The 13,297-nt window shown below is 39.1% G+C and overlaps 2 protein-coding genes across 2 annotated transcripts in view; both read right to left on the bottom strand.

The window, feature by feature from the left end:
- Positions 1 to 13,297, bottom strand: part of LOC122687096 (ATP-binding cassette sub-family C member 4-like) — an 860,243-nt gene that overhangs the window by 599,930 nt on the left and 247,016 nt on the right. The window lies entirely within an intron of this gene.
- LOC122687106 (ATP-binding cassette sub-family C member 4-like) overlaps positions 1 to 13,297 on the bottom strand; it is a 132,467-nt gene that overhangs the window by 53,289 nt on the left and 65,881 nt on the right. The window contains 3 exon segments of the mRNA XM_043892545.1: positions 255 to 405; positions 3,995 to 4,074; positions 10,437 to 10,583. Of these exon segments, the coding sequence (XP_043748480.1) occupies positions 255 to 405; positions 3,995 to 4,074; positions 10,437 to 10,583 (378 nt within the window).

Genomic DNA, 13,297 nt, shown 5'->3' with positions numbered 1-13,297 from the left:
GTATGTCATAAACAAGACAGAATGGTCCCTGTCCTCACTGTGTTCACATTCATCTTCTTTGTGCTAAAATGCAAAGCTGCGGCTGACTTGTTAAGGGCCACACTGACTCACAGTGGCCATCACATTCAATTACATAACGTCAACTTAGTGAGAAATTCCTGAAGATAGACTCTCTGGAATTTCAGGGGTATGGTTAATTACAGCATGGAAGCCAGCCTGCTTTGCCGTCCCAACCTGAGAGCCCCAGTACTCACCTTCAGATTCCAGGCGTTTCACATCTCGTGATGTCCTTAAGAAATACCACTGGACAACAAAGAAAATCATGCCGAAGGGAATCACAAGTATAGCAACCCAAGGAATCACAGCCACCATGACACCCATCACTCCAATCACAAGTAGAAATATCTGAAATCGCAAAAATAAATACAGAGGGCTCCTTAGGAAGGACACTTTTCAAACTTTAATGGGCTGTTTTGTTAGGATTAAACTCCTTCGCTCGAAAGACTTGTTGAAACAGTAAGGAATGCTTTCGCATCCTAAGAAATAAAACTATAGGAGGTCCTCATGATGTTTATTATATGAACCAAACACGATGATAAGAACTTTCTCAGTATTCTTGTTCACTTGCTAACTTGAGCCTGACTTTTTGTGACCCCATGGACTGCAGCACACCAGGCTTCCCTGTCCTTCACCATCTCCCAGAGTTTGCTCCAACTCATGTCCATTGAGTCAGTGATGCCATCCAACCATCTCATCCTCTGTCATCCCCTTTTCTTCCCGCCTTCAATATTTCCCAGCATCAGGGTCTTTTCCAGTGAGTTGGCTCTTTACATCAGCTGGCCAAAGTATTGGAGCTTTAGCTTCAGCATCAGTCCTTCCAATGAAGAGTCAGGGTTGATTTCCTTTAGGATTGACTGGTTTGATCTCCTTGCTGTCCAAGGGATTCTCAAGAGTCTTCTCCTAACCACAGTTCAAAAGCATCAATTTCTCAGCACTCAGCTTTCTTTATGGTCCAGCTGTCACATCCATACATGACTACTGGAGAAACCATAGCTTTGACTAGATGGACCTTTGTTGGTAAAGTAATGTCTCCGCTTTTAATACACTGTCTAGGTTTGTCATTGCTTTTCTTCCAAGGAGCAAATGTGTTTTAATTACATGGCTGTAGTCACCATCTGCAGTGATTTTGGAGCCCAAGAAAATAAATTCTGTCACTGTTTCCATTGTTTCCCCATCTATTTGCCATGAAGTGATGGGATTAGATGCCATGATCTTTATTTTTTGACAGAGCTCCCACAATTAGGAGTCCAAAAGCATCAAGGGGTGAGTTTCTAGATGTCTCCCTCCCCTGGGTGACTGGAGGACACCCAGGAGGGGAGGGCTTCAGGCCTGACTCACACCTGTACCTCAGGACCTCAAATCTATCCCGTTTGTTGAAGGGAAGAAGGGAGAGAGGGAAATATCCTCACCACCTCACACACACCTAACTCACAAACTTAAAATCCAAACAACCAGCAATATATCCTCAGACCCTACATTCCAGATGGACCTCTCTCCTGCTTCAGTCAAACTCCTTCCAAAAGTAGCCTGTCTTCACCTCAACTCCCTTCACGCCTCCTGGATTTGCAGCCCTTTGCAGTCTGGCCTCCTCCCATCTGAAGCCTATTCCACGAGTCACCAGAAGCCTCCTGATTTGAAATCAACTGACAATTTTCCAGGGACTCACCCTGTTATTTGAGTTGAACAGACTCATCCTTCCTTGGCTCCCCAACCTAATTCCTCCTTTCTCCCTTGCTATTCATTGTGTGTCTCCTCTCCTCCCCTTTCTCTCTGCTTTCTCTTTGAGTATCCAGCCTTCTTATCTTGACCCCTAAAAGTGCTTCACTCTCCCTGGGTTTTCATCTTCACAGATTCAGCTACTACCTGCTCAGTGGAAAATACACAGGCTCCTTGCTCATCCCAGGTCTCTCCCTCGAACACCAGACTCTTACTTCCAATGACCTGCAGGACGCCTCCACCTTCAACTTCAAGATAATTGAACTACAGGGCAGAGCTGGGATTGGAAATCAGTGAGACTAGAATTTTATCTCCTCATTACTGAGACTGGATCCTACAGAAATCAGGTAGCATCTATCTCTGTCCTTCTATATGTCATGCAAAAATATGTGACTATTCTGATTATGACCACTAACTAACCATATACTAAGCACACGGAAGAAACCCAACCTTGGCCTAGCTTGTCATTAACAAAGATACAGAGCCTTTCACAAAATCTGTTCAAAGTTATTCACAATCACTGTTAAAATATAACACTGTTTTTAGGGAAGATTTGTTTCTGGGGCTAAACTATGTAGTTAAACTCAGCAGGATGCACTTATAAAATAAGTTTGCTAAATCCACAGCTGATTCATGTCAATGTATGACAAAACCCACTACAATACTGTAAAGTAATTAGCCTCCAACTAATAAAAATAAATGAAAAAATAAATTAAAAAATAAAATAAAATAAGTTTGCGGAAGAGACAAAAAAAAAAAAAGAACAAACAGACATCTCTGCAGTAAAAGCACTCTGCCTCCAAATCTCAGCTTAATTCACACTGGTAACAGTGAAAGCCATGCCCACAAGCTACACCGTCTGCAGTCAGATATTGACTGCTGCGTTTCTGTGCTCAGCTTTTGATAATGCATTTCACTTCTGAAATTAACAATTGGAAAGAAAATGAAAATCCCCCACAGATTTAATCACTAAAAAGTTGACAATATTAAATAACAGAAAAAAACACTTCACATGAGCAACAGTACTGAACAAAGAAATGAGAGCTGAGATGACCCAACATCATTCTTTAGAACCTCAAATTTGCAGACAAAACAAAGGCTGGATAGACAGTATCCCTGTAGCTCTCTCTCTCTTTTTTTAAGACCCCCTTAAGACAGAGCAATCAACTTGTTAAAAGAAAAACTGCCTACAAAAACAAAAGACATTTTATGAGATGGCTTTGATCGTGGAATTGAATTACTGGCTTAAAGGCTTCGTATCTTCAATAACTGCTCTCTATTGTACTTGCTGGACTTCCCAGGTGGCTCAGTGGTAAAGAATCCACCTGCCAGTGCAGGAGATGTGGGTTTGATTCCTGGGTCAGGAAGACCTCCTGGGCAAGGAAATGGCAATCTGCTCAAGCATTCTTGCCTGAAAAATCCCATGGATGGAGGAGCTTGGTGGGCTACGGTCCGTGGGGGTCACAAAATACTTGGACACAACTTAGTAACTAAACAACAACAACATTGTCCTTGCTAAAGTATGAATTTCACCTTATTTTTACCACTTTTCTCTTTGTAAGTAACCACACCTGGCTTTATCCAAATAAAATAGAGCAGTAAGTATTTGTCCTCCGTGGTAATACAATGTATCAGCTCGTGCTCAGTCATGTCCAACTCTTTGTGACCCCATGAACTGTAGCCCACCAGCTTCCTCTGTCCATGAAATTCTCCATGCAAGAATAGTGGAGTGGGTTGCTCTTTCCTCCTCCAGGGGAATCTTCCTGTCCCAGGGGTCGAACTCACATCTCTTGCATCTCCTGCACTGGCAAGCAAGTTCTTTACCACTGAACCACCTGGGAAGCCTGACACAATGCATAATTTAGTTAATCTAGGCTATCTTTCCATGAGAAGTAATTATTTCTGTATTATGAAATGTGCTCACAGTAAAGGGAATCTAGTGAGACACCTGGAAAGCAGAGGGAGAACCACTTGCCCAGCGTGTTGCTGCTTCAGACCAACCTTGACGTGACTGTGTAGCCACTCCTGCCCCAGGAGTTGCTCGTGTTAACTCAGCCTCCCAATCACAGCTGCACCTCTCTCTCATAAGCATGACCTTACAGAAGATAACAGGACACATCACCAGGCTGAAAGGCCCACCCTCAGCCCCTCTGAAATGGCCTTGAGAAACAGGCACTCTGCTATTCTCTCTGAGAACTCAACAGAATTGGTACATTACCTGGATGAAATCTTGAAATATCTGGGGCAGCAAGTCATCCATATGTCCAATGTCTTTGGAGAAACGATTTAAAATTCTTCCTATAAATAAATAAATAACTAAATAAAATAAAATTCTTCCTATAAGAACAGGATATGAGAAATTACTCATTTCCTCAGCTAGGAAACAATTCACAACAAATCAAAACACTATTTTTAATAGCGTTAATAATACATATAGTTATATGTATTTAGGGACTTCCCTGGTGGTACAGTGTCCCCAGTGCAGAGGACATAGGTCCAATCCCTGGTCCAGGAAGATCCCACATGCCGCAGAGCAACTAAGCCTGTGTGGCACAACTACTGAAGGCCCTGTGCCTAGAGCCTGAGCTCCACAAGAGAAGCCACTGCAATGAGAAGCAGGAGCACCACAATGAAGAGCAGCCCTGCTTGCTGTAAGTAGAGAAAGCCCATGTGCAGCAGCAAAGACCCAATGCAACTATATATAAATAAATCTTAAAAAAAAGAAATATGTCTATTAAAAGACATCTATTAAATATTTAATGTATTGGACTTCCCTAGTGGCTCAGTGGTGAAGAATCCACCTGCCAATGCAGGAGACAAAAGAGATGGAAGCTCAATCCCTGGGTTGTCAAGATCCCCTGGAGAAGGAATGCAAGGATTCTTTAATATCTGCAAATCAATCAATGTAATACACCACATTAACAAATTGAAAGATAAAAACCATATGATTATCTCAATAGATGCAGAGAAAGCCTTTGACAAAATTCAACACTCATTTATGATTAAAACTCTCCAGAAAGCAGGAATAGAAGGAACATACCTCAACATAATAAAAGCTATCTATGACAAACCCACAGCAGGCATCACCCTCAATGGTGAAAAATTGAAAGCATTTCCCCTGAAATCAGGAACAAGACAAGGGTGCCCACTCTCACCACTACTATTCAACATAGTGTTGGAAGTTTTGGCCACAGCAATCAGAGCAGAAAAAGAAGTAAAAGGAATCCAGATGACATGATCCTCCACATAGAAAACGCTAAAGACTCTTCCAGAAAATTACTAGAGCTAATCAATGAATATAGTAAAGTTGCAGGATATAAAATTAACACACAGAAATCCCTTGCACTCCTATATACTAACAATGAAAAAACAGAAAGAGAAATTAAGGAAACAATACCATTCACCATTGCAACAAAAAGAATAAAATACTTAGGAGTATATCTACCCAAAGAAACAAAAGACCTATACGTAGAAAACTATAAAACACTGATGAAAGAAATCAAAGAGGACACAAACAGATGGAGAAACATACCGTGTTCATGGATTGGAAGAATCAATATTGTCAAAATGGCTATTCTACCCAAAGCAATCTATAGATTCAATGCAATCCCTATCAAGCTACCAACGGTATTTTTCACAGAACTAGAACAAATAATTTCACAATTTGTATGGAAATACAAAAAACCTCAAATAGCAAAAGTAATCTTGAGAAAGAAGAATGGAACTGGAGGAATCAACCTGCCTGACTTCAGACTCTACTACAAAGCCACAGTCATCAAGACAGTATGGTACTGGCACAAAGACAGAAATATAGACCAATGGAACAGAATAGAAAGCCCAGAGATAAATCCACGAACCTGTGGACACCTTATCTTTGACAAAGGAGGCAAGGATATACAATAGAAAAAAGACAACCTCTTTAACAAGTGGTGCTGGGAAAACTGGTCAACCACTTGCAAAAGAATGAAACTAGAACACTTTCTAACACCATACACAAAAATAAACTCAAAATGGATTAAAGATCTAAATGTAAGACCAGAAACTATAAAACTCCTAGAGGAGAACATAGGCAACACTCTCTGACATAAATCACAGCAAGATCCTCTATGACCCACCTCCCAGAATATTGGAAATAAAAGCAAAACTAAACAAATGGGACCTAATGAAACTTAAAAGCTTTTGCACTACAAAAAAAAACTATAAGTAAGGTGAAAAGACAGCCCTCAGATTGGGAGAAAATAATAGCAAATGAAGAAACAGACAAAGGATTAATCTCAAAAATATACAAGCAACTCCTGCAGCTCAATTCCAGAAAAATAAATGACCCAATCAAAAAATGGGCCAAAGAACTAAACAGACATTTCTCCAAAGAAGACATACAGATGGCTAACAAACACATGAAAAGATGCTCAACATCACTCATCATCAGAGAAATGCAAATCAAAACCACAGTGAGGTACCATTACACGCCAGTCAGGATGGCTGCTATCCAAAAGTCTACAAGCAATAAATGCTGGAGAGGGTGTGGAGAAAAGGGAACCCTCTTACACTGTTGGTGGGAATGCAAACTAGTACAGCCACTATGGAAAACAGTGTGGAGATTTCTTAAAAAACTGGAAATAGAACTGCCATATGACCCAGTAATCCCACTTCTGGGCATACACACCGAGGAAACCAGATCTGAAAGAGACACATGCACCCCAATGTTCATCGCAGCACTGTTTATAATAGCCAGGACATGGAAGCAACCTAGATGCCCATCAGCAGATGAATGGATAAGGAAGCTGTGGTACATATACACCATGGAATATTACTCGGCCGTTAAAAAGAATTCATTTGAATCAGTTCTAATGAGATGGATGAAACTGGAGCCCCTTATACAGAGTGAAGTAAGCCAGAAAGATAAAGAACATTACAGCATACTAACACATATATATGGAATTTAGAAAGATGGTAACAATAACCGTATATGCAAAACAGAAAAAGACACAGAAGTACAGAACAGACTTTTGAACTCTGTGGGAGGAGGTAAGGGTGGGATGTTTCGAAAGAACAGCATGTATATTATCTATGGTGAAACAGATCAACAGCCCAGGTTGGATGCATGAGACAAGTGCTCGGGCCTGGTGCCACTGGGAAGACCCAGAGGAATCGGGTGGACAGGGAGGTGGGAGGGGGGATCAGGATGGGGAATGCATGTAACTCTATGGCTGATTCATATCAATGTATGACAAAACCCACTGAAATGTTGTGAAGTAATTAGCCTCCAACTAATAGAAAAATAAATTAATTAATTAAAAAGTAAAAAAAAAAAAAAAAAATCCCCTGGAGAAGGAAATGGCAACCTGCTCCAGTATTCTTGCCTGGGAAATTCCATGAACAGAAGAGCCTGGTGGGCTACAGTCCATGGGACCACAAAAGAGCCGGACCTGATTTAAGAATTAAACAGCAAATTTAATATATTACAAATTCAAATGAAGTAAGCTGATTTCTGTGTAAAAAGAAAGAGAAAACAGGATGATACCTAAAGAGAAACAAAATACCACCAAATGGCAGTCGCTGGGGAGTTGAAACTGAGCCCTGATTTTTAAAAGAACAGGGGAATCTTGTGGCAGTATCAAGAAGGGTTGGTGGATTTCAGAATGTTCCCTCCCTTTAGATCCATCCCATTTAACACTCAATCCAAGTGCTAAATTGGTAAAACAGTTGCAAAATACCTAAATTAATCTGAATGTTACACTAACTTTGCTTTAATTATCAAGATTAGTTTTCCCAAGTGATACTCTTTAAATCAACATAATTATAACCTCTCTGTATTTTTTTTCCCCTCCAGATCATTCACAGCACCCCATATTTGGGGAAACTGTGAGTTTTGACCATTTCCAAGTTGTGAGTTTACTACTGGGTTAATAGAGTCGTTATTTTCAGAGGTGTACCAGGTGTGACAAGCACAGACTTATGAATAAGCATCTAAGAAGATCAGAGGGATGTAGGCAGGAAAATAAATATATTACTAAATGACTAAGGATCACTTATCATTGATTTTATTTCCCTTTTCAGGATCCACAACAATATTATATCCACAACAATCTATATAAAGGATGCAGGATTAGAATATGAGAACTAATTTCTATTAAGTATCTAGTGTGAACTTAAAATACCACTTGCCACATCAGTAAACAAAGGATTCTGCAGCCATGAGGACTCTGCAGTCACCCCTGCAAGGGTGGTGCACCCTGAGGAGACACAAGATGAGAAAGCAGAGGGTACTGGCCCCAGACCAGGGAGGTGCACATCAAAGGAACTGCAACAAGGAGGAGCCAATACTGACTCCATGTTGGATCTGTTTCTTTGACCATTGCTGTTCACTGCTTTTGTCAGGGAACCCTGCCCCTCTGCCTCAAAGGTAAACTAAAGTGACTTTTTTCCGCTCACAAGGGGACAATCTGACCCTCACCACCTGTGAATGGCTGCAGAAAAGAAAAAATTAACAAATCCCCTCCAATTTTGCAAGGTAAATGGCTTTACTTCCTCGCCTCCTCTCCTCTGTGTTCTATAAAAGAACCTGGCATCCAGACCCCAATAAGATGGTTATTTTGAGACATTAGTCTGCCAGGTTTCCAAATAAAGTCACTATTTCTTGCTTTAACACATCAGCTACAAGATTTACTAGCATTGTAAGGTGAGCAGAGTGAGCTTGAACTTGGTAACAAGTAACACCAGTCCATGTGGTTCTCTCTCCATGCCATCACATACCAGAAACAAAGACACCATAAACAGTCTATTACAAATTCTACTTTTGAAAATAAACACAGGGAAAAGTCCAACTTAATGTGCCACCAAAAGAGTAAATAAGTGATGCCCCAAAACCTTTGGGCGTATCTTTGCAGCACTTAATTGGGCTTCTATTTCTCGAAGGAATAAAGTTCTGATAATAGACACAGGATGGGGAAACAATATTTACACTGGTATGCTTGCTGCTCTAGGATTAGTGACCTTGAAGATTTAAACTTGGTTCCAAATCCTTGAATAATAAACACATCAGCATCTGGAGAATCCTACAGGTCATCATCAGCCTGTTGAACTGTGGTCAGGAGCACTCAGAGGCTGTGATAACAGAAACTCAGTCCGACTTGATGCTCCCAAATTTATAACCATAGCTTTCACATTAACAGGCAAAGTAGAGCGGCTTCACAGCCACAATAGCATGGACTCCTCCAATCACTTCCTTGCTATGGCTTCATAATATGATGACATCTGTGTGAGCCTCTGCACCTTACCATCCTGTGCTCCACACAGTGCCTGGACTAAACAACATGTGTTGAATAAATCTGCACAAGATGCTGCCCTAAATAGTCTTATTTAATCCTCACGACAGCCTTGTCAAACAGGAAGGGCAGCAGTTATTCCCATTTCACAGGAGAGGAAGTTCCCAGACACTATGTCATTACCCTCACTAAGGTTCATTAGGTACTGCCTGTGTGCTAAATGCTGTGAATATATTAACCTGTTTAATGCCCACAAAATCAAGATATTGGTAAGTGTGTGAATAATATCCTCATTTTATAGGTAAGAAAATCGAGACACAGAGAAATTAAATAACTTGCACGTAACTATTAACATAAATATAACTGGTTATTACTATTAGTAACTAGCACCAGGACTGAACCTAGGAAGTTGGCTCCAGAGTCCATACTTATAACCATGACAACATCCTGCCTAGAGATTTGCCTGCCCCGTAGCATCCACTTACTTTGACCTTGATCACACAGCTAGTTGATGACCAGGCAACTCCTGTCCTCTCTCCAGTCACATCCCTGCCTTGACAGGTCCTGTCAATCATGACCTGCAAAAACAAAGCTGCCCTGGGCCTCAACACAAGTCTAACCAACTGAACAGAGTGGGCATACATGCTGATGAACTAACTGTTCATAGAAATCCAGGTCAGGAGACTACCTTCCAAAGCAAGACAGGTCAAAGGCCTCAGAATGGAGGAAGCAACCACTGGGAAACCTTCAGGGACACCCTTACTTAGTAATGAAGATCCACCTGCTATGTACCACAAGACCTCTTAAATGTAACCAAAATGCCACTGTAAAACTAGAGGGTTGATTTGATTGAAAAGGATGTTTACCTTTCACTGATCTTGCATTTAAATGAATTTTCCATTACAATTCAGGTAAACCTCAAAATATGAGCACATGCCAGAGCTCTGTGGTCCCAGAAATGGATGGACAGTGAAAGAAAGAAACACACAGCCTGTCTCCTGCAGAGATGTTTCTGGAAGAAGGTCCTTCCTAGTTAGCTTAACACCATGTAACATGGCCAACGTTCCAACAACTAGTCATAAGCATTTCAACACATTTGCATTGTATATTGGGTATATATAACCAATGGACTCCTAAATCATCCTGCAAAGTAAACATTAATTTTTTTACAGATGTGCATAAATTGGAATAAAAGCTTATATGCTCCTATATTCAGATTTTTTTCCTACCAATAAAAATTATCAATGAAGCTTTTTGTAGAAAATGAAAAAACATGGACAGTGATTTTCTTCCAAGCATATCTTCCATTTCCATTTTCAAATATGAAAATGTAATCAGGCACTAAATGTGTTAGTAAGACATATTCATTGAGAAGCTTCATGTCTGACTTACCTACTGGATTTCTATTGAAGAACAATACTGGAGCTCTCAAAATGCTCTCCAACATTTTGTTGTGCAAAGTTTGTGAAGAATTAGCAAGGACGTAGAATATCAGCAGAGACCTTGTAATGCCAAAAAGGATGGTAGATACAGTTAATCCTGAAATAAAGAAACATCACTCAGCACAAGATCTCTATCTTATCCTCAACGATGCTAAAGCATAGTAGGCAGTTTATAAAGATACAATACATTTTATTCTATGGGTAAAATTTACATAGAAATTTACATACACATAGAATAATACAATTTTATATATGTAAATATAAATATAGTAAATTCTGTAAGAGTTTAATGCTTTCACAAAATACATTTACAAAGAAGAATATAAAACTCAATGTTTTCCTCTCACTAAATAGAAACAACACAGGGGTAAAAATATCATGTTACCTACAGTTTCATTCTAAGCTTTCCTAATTCAATTACAAGTTCTAATAAAAACTCACAAGATTGATAATTGCAAAAAGTAGTTGATCTTCTTCTCTCCACATTTCAAATTTCACTATTTACAACATGTCCCACAATCTAAAAGTGAGGTATGCTTTGGTACCAGCATGTGAATTAATAGGGAATAGGAGAAATGATTTACCATTTCCCTATAATTTACAAGGAAATTTACTTCCATGTAAAGTAGCTTCTTAAGAACCTACTGTATAGCACAGGTAACTACTCAATGCTCTGTGGTGACCTAAATGGGAAGGAAATCCAAAGAGGATACTGTATTATTGGTTTACTTTTCTGTACTGTAGAAACTAACACAATATTGGAGAGCAAGTATACTGAGATAAAAATTAATAAAATTTTAAAATATTAAAAATAGGGTAGCTACTTCTAGGCCCAAGTAACTTTAAAGAGTATAAAAAGACCATGTTAAGTTGCAAGTGGACAATCTCTTAAATAATTGAATTGTAAGAAACTACAAATTATATTCTGGCATGAGATAATTAATCTAAACAAGCAATTAATCTCTCACTAAGTGTTTGATAGAATCCCAAAGCATTTGTAAACAAATATAATCATGCAAGTTTATGTTTTATCAATAACATAAATGAACACTACTATGCATATAAAAATTAAAAGAGCCTCTAAACATCTCTTCAATTCACAATGCTAAATAGAGTTGGGGTAACTTCTGTAATAAATATTCCACCAAGCACTTTTTTCCATTCAGCTGACCAGTATTATTTAAATTCTGAAAGCTGCTCAAATTCCTGAATTCTATTAACAGGCATTTGGCTTAGCCCACTGTCCTATATAGATGTGTAACAGAATCCCTTCCTTCTTCTCTAAGCTCTCATTGTCCACCAATTCAGAAGGTAAATTGTTGGTGGATTCAAGTTTCTTAACAAGTAAACAAAATAAATGCCAAATTTCAATGAGTGGATTTTTACATAACACATGCTTTGTTAATCTTTGTACAAGCATTTGTACAAGTAAACTTTGAAAAGCATTTTCTGTGAGGATATTTAAATTTTTATTTAGTTTTTTAAAAAAATTTTATTCAGGTATAGTTGCTTTACACTGTTGTGTTAGTTTCTGCTGTACAATGAAGTTAATCAGCTATATGTATACATAGATCCCCTCCCTCTTAGACTTCCCATCCCCTTATCCCTCCTCTAGGTCATCACAGAGCACTGAGCTAAGCTCCCTGTGCTATATAGCAGCTTCCCACTAGCCGTCTGTCTCATACATGGTAGTGTATATGTGTCAGTCCTAATCTCCCAGTTCATCTTGCCCACCTCCCTACCCCTCGCCAGGTCCACACATCTGTTCTCTATGTCTCTACTCCATTCCTTCCCTGTAAATAGGTTTATCTGTACCGTTTTTCTAGATTCCATATATATCCATTAATATAAGCATTTTGTTTGTTTTGCTCTTTTGACTTACTTTACCCTGTATGATAGACTCTAGGTCCATCCATGTCTCTATAAACGACCCACTTTCATTACTTTCTATGGATGAGTAGTATTCCAGTGTATATATGTACCATAAATGAAATGAAATGAAAAGACAGTCCTGAGAATGGGAGAAAATAACTGCAGACTAAGCAACTGACAGGGATTAGTCTCCACAATATACAAGCAGCTCATACAGCTCAATATCAGAAAAAAAATAATAAATAAATTAAAATGGGAAGAAGACCTAAATAGACATTTCTTCAAAGAAGACATACAGATGGCCAAGAGGCACATGAAAAGATGGTCACCATCACTATTGGAGAAATGTAGATCAAAACTACAATAAGGTATTATTGTAGAATGGCCATCATCAAAAAATACAGTCAGAATGGCCATCATCAAAAAATACACAAACAGTAAATGCTAGAGAATGTGGAGAAAAGGCAACCCCCAGTCAGAATGGCCATCATCAGAAAATACACAAACAGTAAATGCTAGAGAAGGTGGAGAAAAGGCAACCCCCTTGCACTGTTGGTAGAAATGTAAATTGATACAGCCACTATGGGGAACAGTATGGAGGTTCCTTAGAAAACTAAAAATACAACTACTATATGACCCAGCAATCTCACAACTGGGCCTATACCCTGAGTAAACCATAATTCAAAAAGACACATGTGCCCCAATATTCATAGCAGGAATATTTACAAAGGCCACGGCATGGAAGCAACCTAAATGCCCATCAACAGATGAATAGATAAAGAAGATATTTAAAATTTTAGGTGAGATACCCTTTAAGAAGTACATAATGCGGTATATATTCTAAACATTCTTGTGAATAGAGACAGTCACGCTAATATTAGTCTGGCACACCAAATGTTAAATTAATCACACAGTTGGGGAGGAGATAACACTGTGATC

The sequence above is a fragment of the Cervus elaphus genome, chromosome 30, assembly GCF_910594005.1.
Source record: "Cervus elaphus chromosome 30, mCerEla1.1, whole genome shotgun sequence".
Lineage (NCBI taxonomy): Eukaryota > Metazoa > Chordata > Mammalia > Artiodactyla > Cervidae > Cervus > Cervus elaphus.
This window is presented reverse-complemented; position numbering and strand designations above follow the sequence as displayed.